The 27356-nt window shown below is 39.3% G+C and overlaps 1 protein-coding gene across 1 annotated transcript in view; it reads right to left on the reverse strand.

Annotated features, from left to right (window-relative positions):
• St8sia1 (ST8 alpha-N-acetyl-neuraminide alpha-2,8-sialyltransferase 1) overlaps positions 1–27356 on the reverse strand; it is a 142842-nt gene that overhangs the window by 69348 nt on the left and 46138 nt on the right. Inside the window, exon 2 of the mRNA XM_046436375.2 lies at positions 16681–16825. Within this exon, the coding sequence (XP_046292331.1) occupies positions 16681–16825 (145 nt within the window). The remainder of the gene's footprint in view (positions 1–16680; positions 16826–27356) is intronic.

Here is a 27356-nt window from a genome sequence, read left to right on the forward strand (position 1 = left end):
AAAAGCCAAACAAAATCCATTTGAAGGGCTTATATAGGCAGTTTGCACAGTCTGCTGTAGACCCAGGTGGGCCCTGGCAGACTTAGATTTATTCAAAGAGTAGGTGGTCAGAGATGAGTGTAAATCTTAAATTATTCAGAAAGTATAGGAAAATACGTATTTCAGGGACTTTTAGCCAAAGATTGGGAAATACTTTGCTCTCCTTGCCAAGCTCAAATGAATTAATAGTTTCTTCTAAAGTAACGAGTCAAAAAAAATTCAGGATTCAAAGTGACAGGAAAAAAATCAAAAGGTCTCCCTAATATCTGTTTAGAACAACATTAATATTTAGATATTATCCACAGTGATTTCTCAGACCTCTCTCCTTTGCTGAGGCCTCTCGTGTTTGTTTTGTAACCAAACTTCCCCATACTATTGCAATGTGTGTATTTGTTTCACAAGATATTGTGGATTATCTTTCCATCATAACTTTAATATAAACACAGTATGCAACTGTACAGGTGACTCACAATTTAACCAATTCCTTAATGTTAAATGTCTTAGGTTGTCCTCAAATTTTTGCTGTAATAAACAACACTGTAGTAAACATCTTTGAGTTGTGACGGGTCCAGGAAGGCAGGTATTGATGGTAGAGAGGGAAGTCACACTGTATTGTCTCCTTTGATGTGGACCACAAAGTTTGCTTAATTTTATGTAAAGAACCCGACAAAAATGTCTTCAACACCCCCTTTCAAAAGAGCTTATAATCACTAACTTATTCCAGATAGGATTTCTCTTGCTGCTACTTATCCAAAGCATCACCTTGAGCACTGATCCAATTGTTTCCTTGATATAAATCCACAGACATGGAATTAACTGGTCTGGTGATAATCACATATTTGAGGCTTTTAATTCACTCGGCTGAATTACACCAGAAAGACAGTACCAGGTGCCCTGCACCAGTGTGCCAGCAAACACCTCTGCCTCAACTTCCTAACCTGGTTTCCTTGAAAAAGCATGGGTCACAACAGTAAAAATCAGCATCTGAGTAAGTATCCATTCGCTTCCATAAGAGAAACACAATGGGAACCTGTTTACATGCGATTTCCACTATTTGGGACCATTCCAGCACAGAGATTTCATTATGGTGGAATGGTTTTTGTGGTATATTAACCTGGTTAAATTCTCAGACTTTGGATTTAACAGGTCTGAGTTCAAATTCTGGATTGGGATCACAGTGTGGAACCAGTTCATTTAAGATCTCTATGGGGGCAGGGGTTTTGGCTCAGCGGTAGAGCACTCACTTAGCACGTGCGAGGCCTTGGGTTCGATCCTCAGCAACACATAAAAATAAGGAGGCTGACTCTTAGTGGGGAAGGGAGGAGGGAACATGGGAGGAATAGATGAATTCTAGATAGGAAAGAGGGGTGGGGGGAAAGGAAGCGGGCAGGGGATTAGCAAGGATGGTGGAATGTGATGGACATCATTATCCACAGTACATGCATGAAGACATGAATTGGGTGTCAAAATACTTTATACACAAACAGAGATATGAAAAGTTGTGGTATATATGAGTAATAAGAATTGAATGCATTCCACTGACATTTATTTTTTTAAAAAATCAATAAAAATAAAATAAAATAAAGGTATTATGTCAAACTATAACTAAAAAATAAATATTTTTAAAAAAACATCTCTCAGCCTCGATCTCTCAGCCTCAGTTTTTACATGTAAAATGGAGAAAATAATTCCATTTATATGGTTTCATAATATGTAGGGATTATGAGGCAATGTGCAAAACATTTAGCAAAGAGCCTAGCACATAGTAAATTCTCAAAAAACTACAACTGTAGAGTGTATCCACAAAAGCTAACCAATTTACAAAAATATAATTAATCCACTCTTAGATGTTCTCTAATGTATTTCATTTTCATTGATATTTTCTAGACATTTTACCTAAAATGTTCCACTTTAAGAAATTGAGTTTATTTACATGAACTTATTTATTATTTCTAATTTAAAACAAAAACACTGAATTTAAATGAAAAATACACTTCACGTAGTTTCTCCTCTAAATAGATATACCAATATATTTCAATTAAGAAACTTTTGTATGAGCTGTAAGCAGTTTACATTAATTGCTTTCTTTGTATATATGCTGTCTACAGAGTCGTAATTAGTAAATGCAACATTAGAAACGTCATTAAAACATGTCTTTTCTCCTATTGATTCAGTCCCATCCACTTGATATCACTTCCCACTGCCACTTTTTTGTCATCAGTGGCGTTCAGAGACCCTTTGGCTCACCTATCCCTTCACCAACTCTATGAAGAAAAAAAAATCTGCAGAGACAGGATGATTTTTGAGGCTGGAATGATTTTCTTTCAAGCGTACTAAACAGGATGCCAAGTCCACAAAAAAAAAACAGGCAATAGCAAATTCAGGGTTGGCCAGTGTACTCCTCGGTGCTTCTCAAGCACATTTTAACTGGAGAAAACACTACAGACAGGTGGAGTATTAACCCATGTCAACTCTATATGTACCCACGTCACCTATCTAAATCATTCCTCAGGCACCTAAGTATGCAAGTCGTGGAAATGACCCCCACGTCATGGAATAGAATGGTTACCGGCACAAATTGCCTCACCAGAGGCTTCCTTCACGTGACCTTGTGATGGTTACTGAACCTCTCTCAGCCTCAGCTTCCTCATCTATAAAAAGGAAGGAATAAAAGAAAAACCCTACTCCCATAGAGTTATTAAAAGAATTAAATAAGATGATAATGATAAAAAAGTGCCAAGTCTGGCACCTGAAAATCACTCAGTAGATATTAGCTATTAATGTCTTTATGGTATGAACGTTCCCACCACCACAGTGTGCTGGTCACTTACTTGTTTACAGTGTTTTCAGATCCCCTTTCCCGCCCCCTACACTCTGCCCCTTCCATCCTCCTTACATCTTGTCTCCACCATCTGAAAAAGTAAAGGGAAGTTTCTATACATCAAAATTCTCATGGGGGCGCTGGGGTTGTGGTTCATCGGTAGAGTGCTTGCCTAGCTCATGCAATGCCCTGGGTTGGATCCTCAGCAACACATAAAAATAAATAAATAAAACAAAGATATTGTGTCCAACTACAACTAAGAAATAAAAATATTTTTAAAAAAGATCCTCACGGGGTAATATAACCCAAAGCATGAAACTGATGTTTCCTTCAGATACTCTCATTTTAAAGACATGACATAATTTACAACATTTTACTACCACTATCTTTAATATGAAAACTATTTACCTTTTCTCTCCAAGGTTTCCTAGACTTTACTTCATCTACCTCATGTCTTGTAAATCTTTACCACTAAATGTTTGTTTCCCTAGGCCCAAGTCCTCATCTTCTAAATCCTTCCTTGCTTCTATTTGTTCAAGATGCAAAAGGTCAGCAATAAAATTATAATACGCCCTAAGAAGCTAATGACTATAATTTACTAAATTCTGCCCTGCTATGGTATGACTTTTGAATACTGCAGACCTTCTTACAGGGTCATTTTCCTGAAATGTGATTACAGTCGGAGAAAGTAGTCTCAGGGGATTAATTTCTGTTCTTTACTAATTTCAGAAAAGTCACAAACTTTTCCATCAAAGGACGATTGTTCTAACTGCTCATACTGCACACTCAGTCTAAGCCTAGAATCTGGCTGAAACCGTTTTCCTCTTTAGAGTTCCAAGGGGTTAAAAAAAAATTATTGCTGCCTCTGGCAAGAGGTTGTTTGGGAGCTTTATCAACTGGCTTGTTTCCTAAACATATTGGTTCTATAGTGCTACAAAGACACCAAAGTGTTTTATTCTACCAGCTGAGGCAAGATAACTAGAAAACAAGCAGGAAGACAGTATGTTAATTTAAAAATACAAATCATTCACATTTGTTTCGTGGGAAAATTGGTGCAGGAATATCTGATGGTAAGAAAACTAAGCACCCAGGCCCCAACACGGGGGCTCACAGTCTGGGAAGCCAGGGCAAGGCAGGGAGGAGACCTGGGAGTCGCTCCTTCTTCTGTTCCTTCACGGCACACTGCCAGTGCCATCTGACTGGAGGGAGGGCAGACACTGGCCAAGCTGACTGTGATTCTAAATCTTCAGAAAGAGCAGCAATCTCTCCCTTGCAGAGTTTCATACCATTGATTTCTTTACAACACCTGAGACCCTGTATTGATATAAAACCACACAAGGGTGACAAACGGCCACTGTTCCATAAGGGGCTCATTAACCAGGCACAGTGGGGCACACCTGTAATCTCAGTGACTCTGTGGGCTAAGACAGGAAAATTGCAAGTGTGAGGCCAGCCTGGCAACCTAACGAGACGACTGGGAATGTAGTTCAGTGGTTAAGTACCCCTGGGTTCAATCCCTAGTACCAAAAAAAAAAAAAAAAAAAAAAAAAATGGCAAGCAAGCAAGCTTGCCCAGGACAGCCTCAACACAAGGGGCTCACTGTAACCCATTCCGATCATCTCCAGAGTCCCCCTAAAGGCTTCAGCGTAGGACTTTACCAAGCTGGTTGCTTCCAGTATAAGGATTTCTCCTTCCATTCTCTAATAATGCCCTCCAAGTCTCTTTATACCAAAACACAGGCTGTGCGTCTGCCAGGGTACAGGTGGTGATGCATACAGCAAAACCAAGCAGCCCAACTCAGTTATTCCTTCATTCATTCCACTAAAATGTATTAAATCTCTATTACATCCCAGGCACTATGCTAAGAACTGAGGTACTAAGTTCCCAACCTCCCCCATAGGCCCCAAATTAAACACTGCCTGGGGCCCTTCCCGAGTAAGGAGAGAAAGAAGCTTGAATCAACTACATTTGAATATGAAGTTGCAAATGAGAGGTAACTGGAACTGTGAGGAAGGCCCCCCAAGGAAAGGATAAATGTAAATTCACTAGGTAAGAGGATGTAAGACTCTTCCAGGAAAAGGGGTACTGTGTTAAAAATCTCTGTAGAAGGAGAGAGCTCCTTCTACATGAGAGGCTGACCCAAGGCCTGAGAGGCAAAGTGTGACAGGGGACAGAGGACACTGTGTAAATTGATGTGGGAGCCCCGGGAATAGCCCCGGCCTTAAGGAGTCTGGTCTATATCCTAAAATCAATGGGACGATAATCAAGAATGTTAGGCGAATGACAGCATGATCTTACCTGCATTTTACAAAGCTCATATTACTCAGGCTACATGGTGGGAAATGGATCCAAGAGGAGGCCAGATTAGACACAACATGCCCAATCAGAGATTTTTGGAGAATTGTAGGCAAGGGGCCACTGTCATTTTGAATAGGTTGGTAAAGACAACGGTGGAAAATTTTTAAATGGATAGAGAAAGAGATGGAAACTATCTTCACAAACTTGAAATTTTCCTTTACTTCTGCTGAGGTTTGAATGTCTCCTCCAAAACTAATGTTCAGTGTGGTTGCCATTGCAACAGTATCAGGAGGTGGGGCATGGAAGAGGTGATTAGGCTATGAGACTCCTCTCTCATGAATGGATTAATGATGTTATGAATGGAGTGGGTTTGTTATTACAGGAGCAGTTAGTGACCAAAAGGATGAATTTGGCCCTATTTTCCTTCTCTGTCTCACCTGCCATTTGTCACACTCTTAGACTTCCTAACCTTGAAAACCATAAGCTAAACAAACTTTGTTTATAAACTACCCAGTCTGTGGCATTCTGTTATAACAGCAGAAAATGGACTCAAAACAAGCTCTGTCAAATGACAATTTCTTAAGAAGAAAGTGTGTCTAAATGTGAATAAGAGCCAAGCATGGTAGAATACACCTGTAATCCAAGCGGCTTGGAAGACTGAGGCAGGAGGGTCACAAGTTCAAAACAAGCCTCAGCAAATTAGAGAGGCCCTAAGCAACTTTTGAGACCCAGTCTCAAAATTTAAAAAAAAAAAAAAAGACGGGGGATGTAGCTCAGTGGTGAAGTGCCCTTGGGTTCAATCCCCCAAATACTTAAAAATAAAAATGAACAAGATCTATAAAATAAAAACAAAATAATAACTGCATATCTAGTACCACTGTGATGGCTTGACTTTAAAATTGTATTATACAATCTTTTCATCTCAAGATTAGGATGAAATTCTGATCACCAAGAGGTTACTTCAACATACCATCCCAACTCCATGCATTATCATTTCCCACACCTTTCCTCCTCCATTGCTGCTGCTTACATGGGGCGCAATGCAAGTCCTTCTAGCACATGCAGCAGCTCCTTTCAAAGGAATCAGACTGATGCCAAGAGGAACAAAGGCTGTGAAAGAAGAGCCATCCATTCTATGCTCTTTCAGCACAATTTCACTTAACACCTGCCAGGCCATGACCAGGTGTTGCCTTCAAGATGCACAAAAAAAAATGTGAATAAATAATTCAACAGTACAATAAGAGAGAGATGCACAAATCTGGGAGAAGGAAAAAGAACTTTTTAATCAACATGCGGGGCAGTGAAGATTTGGAAGAGGGCTCTGGGAAGGTTTTTAAAAGATGAAGATACTTTAGCTAGATCTCATAATTCATCAGATAGGCAAGGAAAAGAAGGATTTCTGGGCTGGGGGAAGACCATGTGCAAAAGTGAAGAGAAAATGAAAAAATACAACTTGTTCTGGAAAATTCAAGTCCCTTGGGGAGAAGAAGGTGGATAGGAGTTGATAAGGTTATAGTTACATGTTCAGATCTTAAAGACTTCATGTGCTATCGTAAGAAGTGTGAGCTTTATACTATAGGGGGCAAACAGGAAGGATTAACTGGCCCAACTCTGAGCCCCTGCAAACAGGAAAAGGAAGTGGCCTTCTGTAACATTCCAAAGAAATCAGCTATGGAGGGCTGGGAATATAGCTCAGCTGGAAGAGTGCTTGCCTCAAATGCATAAGGCCCTGGGTTCAATCCCCAGCACCACAAAAACAAAAGAAAGAAATCAGCTGTGGCCCAGTCCTGGTCAGTAGAAAGACAAATCCCAGTATTCCCACGGTACTGGGGAAGGTGTTAGCTCTTGCCCAACTGTGAGCAGGTATTCTGAAACTTTTTCTAGCTAGTTATGTCATTGAACTATATCTGCAAGGCTTGTATCCCAGCTGCTAATCATGGCTACAGGGACCTTCCATCACCTCCAAATGTGGAGTTGATAAAATGAACTGAAGCCAAGTCCTGCCATTTCTCAGTACTATTATATCACAGTCTGTGAATCATACCATGGGGGGGTGTCCCAGCTGTTTCAGGGTCTTCTTCCTGCATAGGATGTCAAAGCTTTTAAAACAAAAAGGCAACAGAGTATCTGCTAGCTGCTACTTGTCCCTCTCCATGAGGCTTCTCCAATGACACTGGTCCAGCAGATTTGGTGGGTGTGAAGTCTGACAATTTGCTCAATGTTTACAAGGCAGGTGGTGAGGACTTAAGAGAAGTTCCATAAACAGTTTCACACTTCATAAAGACAATGTTGGCAGTAATGGAGCAGATGCTATAGGGAGGCAAGTTCATAATGATGAAACTTTTCCAGAAGCTCTTGAATGAGTCCAGATAACAGGTGATAAACCTTGAACTAACTCAGTGGTAGTGAGGTTTAAAGAGGGGGGCCAGGTGGAGTCAAGAGATATTTATAATAAAATTGGGTTTGGAGAGTAAAATTCAAACACAAGATGCAGGTATGCAACTCAAGTGGCAGAGTAGATGGTAGTGTCATTACCTAAGAGAGAAACAGAGGGAAAGAAGCTGGGGAGGGGTAAGATTTAAACTGGAACAGGTGGTAACCTATGGGACATCCAGGACTGTATATAGTGGGAGCAGGGACTGGGTCTACTTTTCCTCACCATTATGTTCCCAGGAACTACTATGGTGTCTAGCACACAGTAGCATTTGCTCAATAGTGACTTGGTGTATTGTTAACATTGATTTTACATAGAAGCATCAAACTCCTGGGGCAGCAGAGTTATGCTGTAATGGGGTATATTCGTTTAGTTGACACGTCCTACAAATGCAAAAGGCAGTTCGTGATGCCTCAAATCCTTATTTTAAATTTAAATTCAACTCTGATTTTCGTTTGTAGATTCTCAATTTATACCAAGTTTTATGGCTTATATACAAGTATTTTATTTTTTTCCTAAATGCATAAATATCATCTGTCTTTAAATTTTAAAAAGTCTTCCAACCATCCCCATGTCAGACATCTGGACACATCTGCGACCCATAGCTATTCAGTTCTTACTTGCCGTGGGTATTATAGTCAAAGTCAATGAAAAAAATCAGGAAGTTTATAAATTATAGCTTCAGAATTAACAGTATTTTGTGAATATGCTATCCTTCGAATAGTAGATTGTGTGATAAGATGTATGTGATAAGACTAAAGCTTAGAAATGGAAAAATTTCAAGCAAAATAATCCAATAATACATATTTTATAAGGGATTGTTAGTGCTCTAATAATAGCAGAGCAGCACCATAAAGATTGTCAAATTAATATAATTTGCAACTTCCTTTCTATAAGCACCTATTTTTTTTTCCTTACAAAAGAGTTAAAACTATAAACTCTGAGTCTGGGCACATGAGAAGACTGAAATTTAGCAAGAAAAGTAATATGCATAAGAATTTTCAATTTATAAAATGATTTGCCTGAAAAACACTTCTATTTCCTTCATAGCCAGCAGATGTTGACCCATAAACCATCTATCCTAAAATTTCTTCACCACACTTATTCATTCACCTACTTTTCTAAAAAGCTGACAATATTTCTTTTTCTTTCTTTCTCCACCCCCCCCCCCACCAATGCAAGGGTACTTCACTACTAAGCTACATTTCCAGCCCTTTTGATTTTTTTGTTTTAAAACTGGGTCTCACTAAGTTACCAAGACTGGCCTTGAACTTGAGATCCTCCCGCATCAGCCTCTGAAGTTGCTTGGATTATAGGCATGGATCACCATCACCACACCCAGTCCAGTATAATTTCTTAATTAACAATTTACTCAAATTCTCTTTCACTTTAGCTTCCTATGTACATTCAGCATCCATGGAGCTAGAAATAGCAGAGGGTAAGAACCTCATGTTTTTGTCTGAAAATTTCTACTGCTTTCTCAAACCTCATTCTTCAACCTCTATGTACAGTCTGAACCCATATCTGGCACAAATGCAGATTCAGGCTGAATCTTGGGAAGTATGGGTCAGTCAATCTTGGTCTTTAGGGAAATAATTTGGGAATGCTCACTCAGAGGTGTGGGAATCACCCTCAAGTTATCTTAGCATTCTGGCCCTGGCATTAAAGTATGGTTCTAATAATTTAGTTTATAGCCCCAGGATGTCCTTCCAGATTTCCACCTCCAGCACATACCAAGTTCCTATAACTGTGCTTCAGTCATGATTCAAAATCAGTCCCTAGATTTGACCCCAGTACTAGGGACCCTCATCTTGTTCACTTGAGTCTCTGCCTTGATACATAGTAAGTTCCCAAACCTTCTACCAGCACCTCTGGAAGCTGCCAGTTGCCAAAATTTCCAGCTTAGAGACTGAGAACTTGAAGTCAACTGCTGTAACTAGATCTCTGGGTGTAGCTCCATCTACCCCCAGGTTTGGTCTATACTCTCCGCATACAATAGGCACACCATGTTACTCCTCATTATCTTCTGGGTATTGCTAGTTTCCTATTTTGAGACTCTAAATACCCCTTTCTGGCTATGGGCTGGACTTCCCTTTAGCCCGCTTGCCTACTTCTCTATTCCTACACCCACCTCATTCCCCTCACTCCATTGGAAAAAACAAGCTTGGAATGAATCCCTCCAATCTGTACAGAAATTCAGAGCATCAGAGATAAGGGAGTATAACCAGTCAGGCCAGGAGTGAAGAGGAAACTACTGTGCTATCTCGAATGTTGTCTACAAATAATTGCCCAAGGTGCAGAAGGAAGATTATGAATCAGAACAGATACAAACACTGAGAAAATATCCTCTGGGCCTATCTGTGCCTATTTATCCTTCAACCAAATCAATTAAGCCAGAGAAAATGTAGAATCGCTATAATACCTCTCTGTGAGTTAATCAAATGTATCTCTATGCATTTAAGAAACTCCTAATAGCTAAGAATTACAAATGAGTATTTAATAGCAGAAGTGAAACAGAGGCTTCCTGGTATCCAAACAAATGCTCAAAACCAGATTTAAAAAAAAAAAAAAGGATGGAAATTCCTTTCTACACCTGGACTTTTGCCAGTAAGTAAAACTGAGATGAAGAAACTAAGCAAAGAAGATTTAAAAACAAAACAACAAAACAAAAAACACACAAAGATGCACCAGCTTTTGCTGCAGGAAAACACCCTGTCACTGAACCTACAAAGAGGATGTTATATGGACTAGAAACTCCTCCGGAGAAAAGTTATCACTCCTGTCAGACAAACCAGATGAGATCTGACTCGGTGGTAATTGATGTCATGCATCCTTTTCAATTGTTTCCAGGAAGCTGGAAGCCTGAGCCATAATCAGTCTCTGAACTAAATTTTACACACTGTCAAATACTTTATAAAGGTCTCTACCATGGCAAGACAGACTATTCCTTAAATTTATTTTTCATTTTGTTCTCAGCCATATGCAACCTACGCATTTTCATTAGAGAAAGAGCTAAACTTTTAATCATTTCTCAATTTAAAAAGCAAAGCATCTTCCGTTTTCCTTCAGTTCCTTTGCTGGGCAGCTCCACTGCATGACCTCACCTATAATCAGTCATTACCTTTCCTGATGAGGATAAGAGATACTTGGAAGTCCTGGGATGATTCTTTCTCTTCCTCGGTTACAGAGCAGTTTGAAGAATAGTGCATACTAATCCACTGTTTGCAAATGTGAACTTACTCTGCTGAAATTTAATAATTTATTTCACATTATACTTTTAGTTTATCCTAATTATTATCCAAATATAATGACACAACTTTATAATTGGCAGAGTCTGTAGCCTTCTCCATTACCACTTGGCATTTCCCTAAATCCCAGACTCAACATATTTATTTCTTTTCACTCTCCTGGAGAATTGATTTCACCCCTTCCCTAGTGGTGTTTTTATTTTCCTCCATCAGTTCCTGGCATTACCAAAATGTCAAGGAAATGCTAAAGTCCATAAATTCCTAGGCAGACAATAAGAGTAATAATATTATCATGTGCTTGTTCAGAGCATACATTACAAAGCACTATTATACTCATAATCTCATTTTAATTTTATTTCTCAAAAGAATAATGAAATATAAAGACCTGGTATTATTCATCCCAGTTTACAAATTATAAAATTTAGGAGGTAATGGTTGCATAACTAGGATCACAAACATCAGGAAAGACAAGCACAGAACTCAGATCTTTAGACTCCATTTTCTGCATACTTCTCTAATGTTGGTATTCGGCCAAAATCAACAGGGTAGATTGTCTGAATTATTCAGTGGTAATAGAATCATGTTCTGGATTCCTACAATAAAAAAAAATGTGCAAAAGACAATTTTGCTTCCCTCCAAGAAGCTGGATTTTTCCTTTAAAAAAATCAAAATAATATAGCTGCTCTTATTTCTCCTTTCAATGTGGGCTACTGGGGAGCTCACCGTCAAAGGGAGACCACAGTATTGCAAGGGATTCTATAACCTGAATATCTATAATCTGTATTCCCCTCCAAATAAATGCAAAATAAAGTAATTCATTTCTTCTAAGGTTATTCTTATAAGGGAAGTAAAATACCCACAAAATGGTTTCAAGTGACTGAGTGATAAGAATGAACAACTAAGCCCATAGAACGCACATCACTTAAAGAAATAAGTAAGACAATAATCAAAAGAACCACTGAAATCAGGTCAGGTTTCACATCCCAGCTCTTCCAGCCACCTGCTCTAGAACCTGAAATTAGGTACCTCACTCCTCTCCATCTTCATTTCATCCATGAGGAAACAATAACAATAACCTCAGAGTTGCTCTAAGACAGAGTGAGATATGACGTGAAGAAACTGAGGCAGATAGTGTAGGTTGGCAAATGCAATGCATTTCCCTAGAGTTGAAATGCTAAACTTCCTAGCCTCTCCTGCAGCTAGGAGTGCCCCTGTGACTGTCCCAACCAATGACACACAAAAAGCATTCTGTCAGGATTTGCTCTTCAGCCTTTTCCTCCTTCTTCCTGAGGAATCCTGGATCCATAGTGAACATTTCCTTGGTCACCAGCTAAGGATGGATGAGCAAAAGACAAGGGTTTAGGAGCTGATGGCACTGTGTAACCAGATCCCACCTTGAATAACCACCTGCTAATTCCTTACATCGCTTGAGATAAATAAGCACTTGTGTGGTTAAATCCCTGCGCCAGCCTCAGCCTTCTGTTAAAAGCAGCAAAAACAAGCCTAACGACATCGCTTGACACAAGCCTGACAAAGATCTCTGCCGCCCAACATTAGTCCCTTAGTTTCCTTCCAGTTGAAAAGGCATGTGTTTGGGAAAATGATTACAATAACAGTGTTATTATATAGTATGATACGAATTTCACTAGGAGAAAAAAAATTGCTGGGAGACTCAGAAATATCCAGGAGCTCAGAAAGTTCTACTAAGCACATTTGTGAAAAGAGGGAAATGTATGTTTTCATTTTAACAAGGCCACTTTGAGAAACTACTTCAAAATGTCCTGCTGGATTTCCTGTGGGCCAAGGAAGCGGCAGAGCCAGGCCAAGGGGAACATGACAGGGACCCTGTGGCCGACCTGCGTAGCTGGCAATGAGTGACTGAGGTGTGCATTAGTGGCTGTTCTGATATTCTTTATATTTGGCCCTTGGGTGAGGATTCTGAGAAGACATAACTGGTGCAGTCTATGATAGCCATCACATGACTAGGCAGCACAGTGCTGGAGAATGGTGAGCCAGCCATCTTTTTACTACACCTAAAGGAATATTTTTTTCAGATTATATCAGCACAGATGTGGTTTCTAACATTCCTTGCTCATTTCCAAGGAAACTCATGCACTTCCTGAGCAATGTATTTTAGGCCAAAATAGACTTGATTCAATAATTCCTGCAAACCCTGGACCATGTGGACTTAAAAGGGACATTCTTTGGCCACACAGGAAAAAAACTAACCCTAATCCAGGGGATGTGGTACTCTCAAAGTGAAAGCACCTCATCACAATGTCCTCTCCAAATACACACTTGCATGCACACACACACACACACACACAAAGCACATCTTTTTAAAGTTCTATGTGAAAGTTAAAAATGGCCCTTCATACTTAATAATATCCAACGAATATTTCACTGAAATATATTGGTAGAGATTTTTTGATACAGCTGCATTCAAAAACTCCAGCTTAGTCTCCTATACTCATGCAAATACACTGCAGTGTTCCAACCCAAATGGGACCTAGACAGGGAACCCTTGGCAAAGATGAGTGGATGGAAATGAATACTGCTATTAAGTGGGCAGCACTGCACTGGCCCCAAAATGAAAAACCTGTTCCTCAAAGGCTCACAAGGTGGTACTGGGATCAGCAGAGAAAGACTTCCAAAAAAAATGTAATACATACAAAAATTTAATAATGAAGCTATAGGAAGCTGCAGAGGGTCCAAACAAGAAGCAATTAACTACTTGTAATAACAGCACTTCAGTGTGACACCTCAAAGTACCCTGGAGCCTCCTGAGGATATACAGCCCTGAGCAGGACCTGTTTACATTCCACCATGTACAGAGCACCTTTCTTCTTCTATTTCATCCTGGCAATAACAACAACGACAATAATGATGGGTGAAAGTATGCTAAAGAATAACAACAATAACAATGGCTGACATGTGTTGGACACTTAATGGGGAAGCCCAAGGCACTGGTTCATAATCTCAGTTGTAGAATGAAGGACCTGGAATTATTTTGCTGAAATTTAGGAAAGGGGAGGACGCTTTGTTCACACCCACAACACTACACCTCACCCATTCACCTGATTTCTGTGGAATCTGCACACTCTCTTTTCTTCCCACAGGGAATATGAATGAAATATATCAATCAGCTGGAAACTTGGTTTATTTTTAACAAACTTAAAAGCATTCCACTAACAAATAATAATGAATGAGGGCACAGAGAAATACTTCATCATTTTTGTGATGCAATTGCTTTTCCAGAATTTCTAAAAATTGATCATTTCAAGATCTCAGCAGAAAAATACACACGTAACTTAAAAAAAAATCTATGCATTGAATTGGTTTAGCCTCTTGTAATGACTGTGCACATGCAGAATGATGTAATGACTCCTGGTTCCTAAGGATAAAAAGCATTTTCCTTTATTATTCAGGGATGGTTCTTTGGTCTTGCAACAGGCAAAGAGAGACACAGAATTCATTTGCACACACTTTGAAAAGGAAATGTTTCCTACCGTGCTGCTGCTGCTGCTGCTGCTGCAACTGACAGATAAGATTGGAGGCTACTTTCTATGTCTTTAATCATTTCTTTTCGTCAAGCCTATTTTCTAGTGTAAAGTTAAAAGTCAGTTGATATAACTGAAAGCCCTCATTTATAGAGAGCCTCTTTTGAAATTCTTTTTAACATTTTTCTCCTTGTTAAAGAAGATCGTTTTCTTATCTCTGCTTCATTCCATGGCTGGTTGCTATCCGTTTCTGTAGATGGAAGATACTGTGGATTGGCTTGCTCAGATTCTATTACATCCTCTTTCCAGCTTCCTGCTGAAGCTTGGTAGTCAAAAACTGCCTCTTTAGGACTCTATGCATCTAGTATTTTGGATGTAAATTAATCTTTACCTATTAGATGCGCTTAAAGGAGATTTGGAAGGAGGAGGAGAAGTGAAGCCCTCTGTTTTCCTTAGAGGCAGTTGTGGCCATAGTAATGGAAATGGCAGGTTAGAGCATCCTAATTCCTAGACCACAGTTATTGCAGCAAATTTTGTCTTTTTTTAAGGGGGGTCACCGGGGATTGAACTCAGGGGCACTTGGCCACTGAGCCACACCCCCAGCCATATTTTGTATTTTATTTAGAGACAGGGTCTCACTGAGTTGCTTAGTGTCTCAAAGTTGCTGAGGCTGCCTTTGAACTCACAATCTTCCTGCCTCAGCCTCCCAAGCTGCTGGGAATACAGGAGCAAATTTTTGAACTCAATTATTCTAGGAGTCACTTCTTGACTCCTACTTTTCCATTTTCTTTTTTTTTACTTTTCTCTCTCTCTCTCTCTTTTTTTTTTTACTTCTCCATTCTTCCAGTGATTTTTTTTTTTTGAGTAGCCTCATCCCTCATGTGAAATATCTTTCTGTCAAAAATACCTAGGGAGATTTCCAAACCTTGCCTAAACCCTGACAAAAATAAGCCTACTCTTCATTCCTCAGGCTCAGGATGTACCTTATGAACCAGCACAGCATCAATACCAACATTTATATAATGCTTTGTAGTTTACAAAAGTACATTGACAAGCATTATCTGAACTGGTCCCCACCACCACTCTATGAATAGACAGAATAGGTGCTGCTCTGTCTATCTTAGAGATGAAGAGAGCTGACTCTCAGAAGAGTTAGGTGATTTATCCAAGGTATTTAATTAGTAAGTGGTGCAGGCAAGATTCAATTCCACATTTTATGACTCTTAGTCATTTCCTTTGACATTAGGAAGTCTCCCAAGACTTCCTCAAGTGAGTAATGGAGAGAGAGAAAGTACACAAATACTAGCAATTAATCAAACCTTCTAATTCCTAGTTTTAAAAAGGTATCACTACACACACCCTAAAACCATTCCATTAGACTAACACACCTAAGGATGAGCTAGGAAGTTTGGGCTTTTTTATAGACTGTGACTGTTTTGTAGGAATTGTGACAAGTAGAACCTGTGCCTGAATTTACATGATTCCTCCTTCCATGACTCGTTGGCTATTTATTTATAAAGAGCCATGAAAGGTCAGTCCCATTTTCCAACCCTGACTGTTAATCCTTTTGGTGGGATCTGACCAAACCAAGAGTTACTAGAGGACTAGGGAAGGCCAAGATTGGATTCCCAATTTCTCCCTAGTGGTAATTTTCACCCTAATATCCTCTCTCCCTGAAACTACGGTTTCCTAAAATGCAGATTTACTTCCCACGGCTCCCCCCACCCACTTGCTGCCTAGACATATTCTAGTAAAGCATTTTATTTCAATGCTCAGGAAACCAAGAAGAAAAACATTAAGTAAGCAAAGCTTGATTTAAACCACTTCAAAAGTGGTCAAATTGAATTCTTTTTCTCTATACCCACCACTCCTCCACTTCATAGCAGTAATCTAACCACAGGGTTAATGTTTGAGAGTTCTGAGGAACAAACATCTCACCATATGGTCCCCATTCCCAGCAACATCAGTCCTAAGAAAACATTCCAGTATCACAAATCCTCACGACCATTCCAGGGCCAACCTCAGAACACTAGAATTCCACAATTCCCTGACCAATCTCTGCTTACTGCCTTTGGTTTCGTCTGACTCAAATCTAAAGAGCTAGGAACACTGCAACTCTACTGCTCTATGCTACCTTCCTACCATCCTTGCGTCAAAACAAGAGGTCTTGACATACACACACGAAAACAACAAACAGAAAGGAAAGCATTTAAAATTAAAATGAGGACAGAGAAGATGAAAAGAATATCCATTGGGTTAGGCAAAATTTCCTATGATATCAAGAATTTTGAGAAACCGTCAAAATGAAGGAAAAAAAAAAAAGCCCACCTCTATACTAACCTGGGGAAAGAGAGAATACGTTGAGTTGTCAATGGTGAATGAGTATAAAAATTCCCCATCGTACCACATGCTCTTCCCCATGGGGGAATTCATTTTAGTCATAGCAAAGAGATGGGCGGGGTCACAGCAGTCTTCCATTTGTTTCCTAGGAGAGAAAACAGAGAGGAAAAAGAACAGCAGGTTAAGTGAGCAGCAGATTCATTCACTTGTCACTCCCACAGAGACGTGCAGCCTCGCCTCAGTGCCAACTCACAGAGGCATCAGCGTCTCCACGGTGATTAGACTACTATTAATTCACTCTGCCAGCCATTGAAAGGCATGACTGGAATATTTCACCATTAAAAAAGGTTTTAAAAAGTTGAAGAAAAAAACATCCACTCTCAGGTGCAGCTGAAATATGCCTCAAGGCATAAATAATCATACAGTTGTATTGATTGATTCCAACAGCCAGGTTCAGAAGACTTGGAGAGCCAACTTTGTTGAACGTTGAGCTATTCAGCTGCAGCAGGAGCTCGCCTGTATCTTGCTTTAATGGTCTGGTGGTCAAATTCAGTGAGGGGGTTTTTCAGGACTTGCTCAGGCCACAAGGGCAGAAGAGCTGCCTGCTCAGAACCTCTCCCTGTCTTCACTCTGAAGGAATGCTCTGTAAGGAATCAATGGCTACATACCTGTCATGCACCAGGTGCCTTCACAAATATTTTTCACTTAATTTTCATGGTAACCCTGGACCTGGACCACGTGAATGTTGTTTTTTCAATAATTTATCTTGGGTCATATAACCAGTAAAGAGGTAGGACATAGCTTCATTCCCAGGTCTTTTTACTTCAACCAGGCTATAGCTCTCATTTCCAGACCAAGCTAAACTTGCCATTTAGCACAAAGTGCTACAGGAGATTCAGAAGAAAATTTCTGTCACAGACATATAATAACATCTAACTTTGTATAGTACCTGACAGCTTACAAGTCACTTGCACATTTGTTTGTTTCTTCTTTGCATCCTCAAAAAACAAAACAAACAAACAAAAAAACTACGAATACAGGGATAAGAGACTGGCTCAAGTTCATTAGATTAATAAATCTTTTCTTAATTATTGATCAAATGTGTACTAGATGATGTGGTCTCAAGTTCACATTTCTTCTTCCATTATCACCATGCTCAGGGCAATCATTCCTTTAGTGGGTGAAACTAAATACTCAATAAAAAATGGAAAGTATCACATGCATAAACATATTTTTTAATCCAAAAGTTACAGCAGATTCATAATACAGGTTTTTCTATTATAAATTTCCCAATTCTTTCTCACCCAGAATGCCTCCCCATCTCTGTCATGCTCATCTCTGGAGGGTAGCCGAAATGGACCACAATGTGAAAATCTGCATGCTTGTTCCTCATGCCTGAAAGGTGCCCAATCTAGCTCAGCAGCCACACTGGCAGTAGCAGCAGCATCAAAATCCACACTAGTGCTAGTACTACCAGCAGCCATCACAGTCATAGTGTAAGAAGGAAGAATGACTTTTAGGTTTTGCCTAACACTGTGCTAGGTTCTGGGGATATTAAAAAAAAAATCAGACCTGCCTTCAGAGAACATGATTACCAAGTGGGCAACCAAGGTTAGGCTACAAAAGCAAAAATAAACAAATGGGACTACATCAAACCCAAAAGCTTCTGCATAGCAAAGGAAATAATCAACAACATTAAAAGCAATCTACAGAATGAGGAAAATATCTGTAAAGCACATATCTAACACAGGATTAAAATTTCAAATTGAATATTATTCAGCCATGAAGAAGAATGGAATTATGTCATTTGCTGGTAAATGGATGGAACTGGAGGCTATCATGCTGAGTGAAAAAAGCCAATCCCAAAAACCCAAAGGCTGAATGTTCCCTCTGATATGCAGATGCTAACATACAATAAGGGATGGGAGGAAAGAATAAAAGTTTATTGGATTAAACAAAGGGAATGAAAGGAAAGGAGGGGAAATGGGAGTAGAAAAGATTGTAGAATGAAATGGCATAACTTTCCTATGTTCGTATATGAATACACAACTAGTGTAACTCCACATCAAAATACACTCTACTGTCATGCATAACTAAAAAGAACAAATTAAAAATTACCAAAAAAATTATAAAGAACTCTTAAAATTGAGGAAAATCCATAACCCAATTTAAAAATGGGCAAAGGACTGAATAGATATTTCTCCAAAGAAGACATAAAATGGCTAATATATCTCATGAAGGTGCTTAATATGATTTAGCATCAGGAAAATGCAAAATAAAACCACTGAGATATTTCAAGGATAGTTATCACCAAAAAGCAAGAAATAGCATATGTTAGAGAAAGTATAGAGAAAAGGGAATTCTTGTACACTGTCAGGGGAAATGTGGACCACCATAACCATTAATGAAACCAGTATGGAGGTTTCTTAAGTAATTAAAAATAGACCTACAAACAACACAGCAATCCCTCTTCTGGGTATACACTCAAAGGAGATGAAATCACCACCTCACCTAGATATCCTACATTTGCTGCAGCATTGTTCCCAATAGCTGAGATACAGAAACAACCCAAATACCTGTCAATGGATGAATGAATAAAGAAATTGGAATATAATTTAGCCTTAAAAAAAGAAAGAGAACTTGCAATGTGCCACATGGGTGGACCTTGAAGATATCATGTTAAGTAAAATAAGCCAAACACAGACAAATATTGCATGACCTCATGTATATGTGGAGTCTGGGTGGAAGGAATGAATCAGTGATTATCATGGAGAGATAATTGGTGAGTTTCATGAGTTGGAGAGAAAGGGAAAAACTGGGGAAATGTAGCTCAAAGAATAAAAAATAGCAGATGTGGCCAGGTGCGGTAGCGCACACCTGTAATCCCAGCGGCTCAGGAAGCTGAGTTAGGAGGATCTCGATTTCAAAGCCAGCCTCAGCAACAATGAAGTCCTAAGCAACTCAGTGAGACCCTGTCTCTAAATAAAATACAAAATAGGGCTGGGGATGTGGTTCAGTGGCCAAGTGCCCCCAGATTCAATCCCTGGTACCTACCCACACCCCCCCCCAAAAAAAAAAATAGCAGATGAACAAGTTTAGAGATCTAACATACAATATGAGGACTACAGTATCAAAATTATAATGTGTTAGTATTTTTCTTATGTAGATTTTAACTATTCCTGCTACAAATAAAAGTAACTATGGAATGACAGATACACTAACTCGCTTCATTATGGTAACTGCTTTACTTTATCTATCCCATAATATCATGTGGTAAACCTCAAACATATGCAATAACATTTATTTATTAAAAAAGAGGAAAAGTGACCAACAGGCAAGGTATGACTCATGTGTTCAAGAAGGCTCAGTGGAGATGAGGGCTGTATTTGTGGTTGCTTGGAAAGAGGACGTTAAGCCAAAGTTCAAGGAAGTTTCCTCTGAGATTTGCAATCTGGGAGGAACTGGCAGGATGATGGAGGAGGAAAGTTATTTCAGACAGGAAAGCTGCTACAGAGGCATGAGAAAATAAGATGCAATCCCAATAAAATCATCAGAGAAAGCATCAGAGAAATCATCTAAGAAATTGTTGAGTTGAATAATACACATCACCCACCATCCAACTTTTTGGAGGAAAAAATATACCAGCTTTGAGAAATTTGGGGGCAAATTTGGTTCCCACTCTCTTTCTCATGTTTTGTGCTGATGGTACATAATACCTACTTCTATTTTGTGGCAGACAAAAACCACGGGATCAAAAAAGCAAAAGGAATTCTATTCAAGTTTCAACTTTTAATTAATGATTGTGAAGTTGGAAAATGAATCGAGTAGGGGAATTAGAACCTAAGTGCCTTTTATTACATGAATTCCAGATTCTTCAGTGGTCAAGTCTACTTAAGCTTTGTTGTACCAGGAGGATGAATACTTCTGAAGCCTGAGAGCCACTTGCCAAAATCCCACTAAGTCTCATTCCTCCTAATGGAAGCCATGCAGTTCAATTAAGCCATGAGGCCCTCATCTGCTTATTGGGCACATAGACCAGTAAGACCCAAGATTTTGGAGAAACTCAATAGGTAAATAAGGGTAAGACTGCAACCCTTTGGTTTGTATTGCCTAGTATCAGAGTGGGCCTTGCTGAGACTCTTGCTGATGCCACATTCAGCATTTGGTCTCCAGACAGGAAGAAGGTTGGCAGGCTACAATTCCAATGACTGACATTTTGGGGCTTCTTCCAAGGATTGATTGAGTTTGAGATAGCAGGGGAGAATCAGAGTTCTACCTTGTTCTCAGTATTTGACTGGAATCTGCTGCTACACTTCAGTTTTATACTGTTTTTGGAAGGCTGAATAGTCAAGTAGACAAACATCCAAACCCATACCACTTATGGCATTCGTGAATGTGCATGCAACAGATGATCATGTGAGCACTTGCACTGCTGTCTCATCTAAACATGGTATGGATGTGAGCAGCCCAAACAGGGAGCATCATTAGAATCTACTGTTTGTGATGGAATATGCAATTTAAAATCCCAATAAGCAGTCTAGAAGGAAACAGACTGAAAATTTCTTCATGTGTTTTACATATTGAAATTCTATCAGTCAAGTGATGTAGAAATGCATATGTAACACTGCAAGAAGAAAGTGCTATGGTAACTTTATTAGGAAAGCTGTTCATTTTATGTACAAAAAATTATTGACTACATAGGACTATAGATATCTGGGGGGAAAAAAGAAATACTAAGAGTGTATTTGGAAGGTAACCTCAAGAAAAATACTACATCATCATTCTGCCACCAAATATCTACAAAATTGTAAATGGTAACATGAAAAACAGTTGAGATTACAAGAAAATTTAAACCTTTGTAGAATCATTTTATATACCAGCATTCAAATCATTAAACTTTAAGAGCCATATTTAATTTTCAGTTAATTTAACTTTAATTAGAAAAGAGTGAGTGAGGGAGAAAGTCCTAGGTGGGAATTCTTCATATCTTTTTATGAAGACTTACAGTTAAATGTCAAATTTGCTCCTCAAATGTCATTCAAGAAATAAAAACTTGAAAAGCAATATCCACCTTTTTAAAAATATTTTTATATGTTGATGGAGCTTTATTTTTTTTATTTTATATATTTATATGTGGTGCTGAGAATTGAACCTAGTGCCTCACACTTGCTAGGCATATGCTCTACCACTGAGCCAAAACCCCAGCCCGAATATCCACCTTTGAATATTGAACTTTGATTTTGATGGATAATCATCTGTTATTGGTCATAATAGAGAATGTCTCATATTTCTCTCCCCTGATTTATTCTTGTCTCTGGTACTGTTCGGTTTGGATGTGAGGTGTCCCCCAAAAGCTCATGTGTGAGACAATGCAAGAAGGTTCAGAGGAGAAATGATTGCGTTATAAGAGTCTTAACCAAATCAGTGAATGAATCCCCAGATAGGGATTAACTGAATGGTAATTAAAGCAGTAGGGTGTGGCCGGAGGAAGTGGGATCTGGGGTGTGGCTTTGGGGTATATATTTGTATCTGGCAAGTGGAGACCTCTCTGCTTTCTGATATTATGTGAGCTGCTTTTTCCCTCTGCCACACTTTTCCGCCATGATGTTCTGCCCTCCCTTGAGCCCCAAAGAATGAAGCTGGTCTTCTATGGACTGAGACCTCTGAAACTGTGAGCCCTCAAATACACTTTTCCTCCTCTACAATTGTGCTGGTCAGATCATTTAGTCACAGTAGGAAAAAAAAAAAAAAGCTGACTAAAACAGGTACCAAGCTCTACTTCAACACTATTTAATTTATAGTCTTGTTATCGTTTGTCGTCTTGGTTTAGTCAACTTTTTTCAGTGCTGTGACCACAAAACCTGACAAGAACAATATAGAAGAGAATAAGTTTATTTAGGGCTCACAGTTTCAGAGGTCTCAGTTCATAGACAGTCAACTCCATTGTTCTGTGCCAGAGATGAGACAGAACATTATGGCAGAAGGGTGTGGTTGAGGAATATGGTAAACAAGCAGAGAAAGAGTTCCACTTGCAGGAAAAATATAGAAACCCCAAAGGCAAGCCCCCCCCACCCCCCCACCCACCGTGATCAACCTCCTCCAGCTATACCCTACCTGCCTATAGTTACCACCCAGTTAATCCATATCAGTGGATTAGTTAAGGCTCTCATAACCCAATCATTTCACCACTGAACATTTTTGCATTGTCTCTCACAAGAGCTTTTGGGGGACACCTTATATCTAAAGCAGGACACTCCCCAAGTTCCTGACCACAAACTCCATGAGGGAAAGGATCTTTATCTTCTGTTCACTGTCTCCCCATCTCTTGTGAAACAATGCATCCACTGAAAAGGGGCTGAATAAGTACTGACTGGATAGAAGTAGCTAACAAATGGGGACAAAAAAGACAATATTGGCAAAACAAGATGACTCAGTGCACAATTTGGTCTTGCCAATCAAAATTCAAGTTTAAGTAAATTCCTTATCATTTTTGTCTATGGAAACTAAAACCTAACAGTGGCAAAATAATTACTATAGACTGACAAACACTTTCAGTAGTAGAAGAGCCAGGACTTTTGAGATTTATTGAGTAGTGGACTGGGGGTTATACGGTGCACTAAACATCAGACCAGTTAAAACACATATGCCTCTAGGATTGCAGAGAGGTAGCTGGGACCACAGGAACAATCCACCAGCTGATAAGATTATTTTTCCTTCTCTAGGATGTCAGACTGCAAATCTGACTTTTAAAATGTTTGATAAGGTTTCAAATTTAATCCTCTCTTCTTAAGTTTTTTTTTTCTATTCTAGTGATATTTGACTTTAGTCAATTATTCATTTTAATGTTTGGTTTTGGGCCAAAACATGTATAAGTGCATTTCTTCAGATAGCTAAAGCAATAGTCCTTATTATAAACTGTCCTGAGCTGAGTTTCTAAAATTGCTTTTAAAACTATTATATGTTAACCCCTTGGGTTAATGTCCCAGAGCCTCAATTCATTCCCGAAAGTGCACAAAGTCTCTCCATCAGAGGAAAGCTTTGTAGTCAGGATAAAATGTAGAGAGTACTCAGCATATTATACAGTCTCACTTAAGTATTTCATTTTGTTCTCCTTCTTAATTTTTGGAGACTACCCATCCAACTCTTCTTGTCTCACACAATTCTAGTTTGTAACTCTTTTCTGGGCATTGATAGTTCTCCCTCTGTTCCCAAACATGCCCCTATTTAAATGATAAATTATATATTCACCCTATTAAGAGGAGAAGCTGAAGAGGTGACACCCAATAAAAGAAGTCTTTAAGTGGAGAATATGGGGAACTACAGGGAAATCGGAAAAGTTTATTCTAAAGAGCTACATGAATGATTTCAGAGAGATTATGGAAAATAGTGTTGAGGTGGTCATAAAGCTATCTTCCCCTGATTCAATGAAATCTTTGTCTAAAAATCATCAATTTTGAAGCAAGTTTAATAGTCAAGACTCAGGGTTGGGGGTGCAGCTCAGTGGCAGAGCACTTGCCCAGCATGATGCCCTGGCTTCAGTCCCCAGTACTACAAAAATGAAAATAAATATAAGTCAAGAGTCACTGTTGAATTCCAAGATGGCAGGGCAGAGGGAGGCAGTATCCTGTGTCATTCTGTGACCCAGATCTCACCTACTCGGAATGCTGCATCTCAGAGAGTGTTAGGAGGACCCCTATACAGCTGATTTCCACAGAAGTCACCAGCACTGTGACCCCCGTGCAGGGCTCAGAACCTTAGCGTTCAAACAGGACTCTGGACCCCTGGCTCCTAAAACCCAAAGCCTGCACAGCTCTCAAGTGGCTTAGCAGAACCACCTATCAGCACCTCTGCAGAACTGCGCTCCACTCCCATGCAGGTCACTCGGCTACTACCTACCCACAGTACAACGCCATGGCCCAGCTTCTCCCACCTCACCAGACACCCTGGCGCTGGAAGCAGACAGACTCCATCTTGAATAACCTTTCTTGCCATATTTGGTGGGGGCAGCTCTCAGATCAGATCTCCATCTGGCCAGGTATCAGGTATCCAACTCCCCACTCCCAGCGGTGATAACTCAGCACAGCGACCACTCAACACAAAAACAGCTCCCAGTTGGACAAGTGTGCAGTGCAGCCAGGGTGCCGCCCACCTGGTGTGAGCCTGGGTGTGAGAGGCCCCACAGGTGGGAACTGCTAAGTGGGAGGGGATAGGACCAAAGTTTGGAGCCTAACAGAGAGACCAGGAGCTGGGAAATCTCCAGGCAAGAGAGGGAAAAAATACCAGGCGCTCAAGTCAGACAAGTGGTCCCAAAAAGAGACCCATGAGATGCAGTCTCCCTGCAGGGACAGGTGGGTGGCATTCCCCACTTCCAGATGCTCTACAACAGGACCAGTCTTCCCACCCTGGTTACCTACACCATCGTGAGGGCAGAGACACCAGCTTAAAACAGACAACCCCACCTGTTGGATGAGAAGAGAAACAGAAAAGATACGGATCTCTAAAACTAGCAACAACCCTGGTTTCTTCTTTTGAGTATTTTTTTCTCTCTCTCTTCTATCCCTGTATCCTCCTGCTCTCACATCCCCAACATACGTGAAACCAAGAACTTTGCATGAAATAGGATTTTGAGGACTGAGTTACCTGAATAATATAATATAGAGGTGTTGTATATGCCCTTTCTTTTTCTCTTTTTTCTTCTTTCTTTTTCTTTCCCCCTCCAAAGTTTACTATTTTAATATCCTGTATTTTTCTAAATACATGTGTGTTTGTTTTATGTACTCTACTGTCTTCCCACATACATGTCTACCCTAAATTACTTCCTGACTATTCTCTTGCTACTAACCCTCTTCATTAGATTTTTCTTTCACAATTCCTAAGATATGTTAACTTTGTACCCTCACATCTTTCTCCCTTAACGTATTGTCCTACCCCCCAGCATGATGCCCTGGTTCATTGTCCACCATCAGAAACTGTAAACCTTTATATGAAACTATATTTTAGATAATAATTGAATACAACATTTCTGTACATTGAGACTAAACTGTAAATTTCTTAATAAATTGTTCATGGGTGATATATTGTTGATTTGGGGATCTGTTAATATTGTCCTTCCCCACAAAGGAGGAAAATTAGAGCCCTACAAGAGCACCATAAACCTATAGGGTAAAAACAATAATACCCAAGACCCACATAACTGGAAAGAAACACAAACAACATGAAAAGACCAGGGAAGAAAGTACCACAAACAAATCAAGACACCACATCATTAGAATCACTGGCAGCCACTGCAGAAAAAAAATGACAGAGAAAGAGTTAAGGATATACATGGTTAAAATGTTCTGTGAACTCAAGGAAGATATAAGAGAGCAAATACAAGCAGTGAAAGATCACTTTGACAAGGAGCTACATAAAAAATCCAAGACGCAAAAGATCATCTCAACAGAGAGATAAAGAGGTTCTAAAAAAATACCAAACAGAAATCCTTGAAATGAAAGCAACAATAAATCAAATTAAAAGCTCAAATGAAAGCATCACCAACAGAGTAGACCACTTGGAAGACAGGACATCAGACAACGAAGATAAAATATATAATCTTGAAAAGAACATAAGACTACATAATGATAATGGTAAGAAACTATGAGCAGACCTTCAAGAAATATGGGATAGCATAAAAAGACCAAATTTAAGAGTTATTGGGATAGAGAAAGGCATAGAGGTCCAAACCAAAGGAATGAACAATCTATTCAATGAAATAATATCAAAAAAAACTTTCCAAACATGAAGAATGAATTGGAAATCCAGATTCAAGAAGCCTACAGGATGCCAAATGTGCAAAATCACAACAGATCCACATCAAGGCACATTATAATGAAAATGCCCAACATAAAGAATAAGGAGAAAATTTTAAAAGCCATGAGAGAAAGGAATCAGATTACATATAGGGGAAAACCAATTAGGATAACAGCTCATTTTTCAACACAGACCCTGAAAGCTAGAAGATCATAAAACAACATACATCAAGCTCTGAAAGAAAATGGGTGCCAACCAAGAATATTGAATCCAGAAAAATTAAGCTTTAGATTTGAAGATGAAATAAAAACTTTCCATGATAAACAAAAGTTAAAATAATTTATAGTTAGAAAACCGGCACTACAAAACATCCTTGGCAAAATATTCCATGAAGAGGAAATGAAAAACAACAATGAAAATCAGCAGAGGGAGGTAGTGCCCTAAAGGAAAAACTAATCAAAGAAGAAAATCAAGTCAAGTTAATTAACAAAAATAAGCAAATATGGCTGGAAATACAAACCATGTCTCAATAGTAACCCTGAATGTTAATGGCTTAAACTCACCAATCAAAAGACATAGGCTAGCAGACTGGATTAAAAGAAAAAAAAGGCCCAACATATGATGCCTACAGGAGACTCATTTGATAGGAAAAGACATACTCAGACTAAAGATGAAAGGTTGGGAAAATCATACCACTCACATGGACTGTAGAAGCAAGCAGGGGTTTCCATCCTCGTATCAGATAAAGTAGACTTCAAGCCAAAGTTAATCAAAAGGAATAAAGATAGACATTACACACTGCTCAAGGGAACAATACACCAACAAGTCATAAAAACCATAAATATATATGCCCCAAACAATGGTGCAGCTATGTTCATCAAACAAAT

The sequence above is a fragment of the Marmota monax genome, unplaced genomic scaffold (assembly GCF_021218885.2).
Source record: "Marmota monax isolate L192 unplaced genomic scaffold, Marmota_monax_Labrador192_F-V1.1 WCK01_AAM20220418_F8-fsc00012, whole genome shotgun sequence".
NCBI lineage: Eukaryota > Metazoa > Chordata > Mammalia > Rodentia > Sciuridae > Marmota > Marmota monax.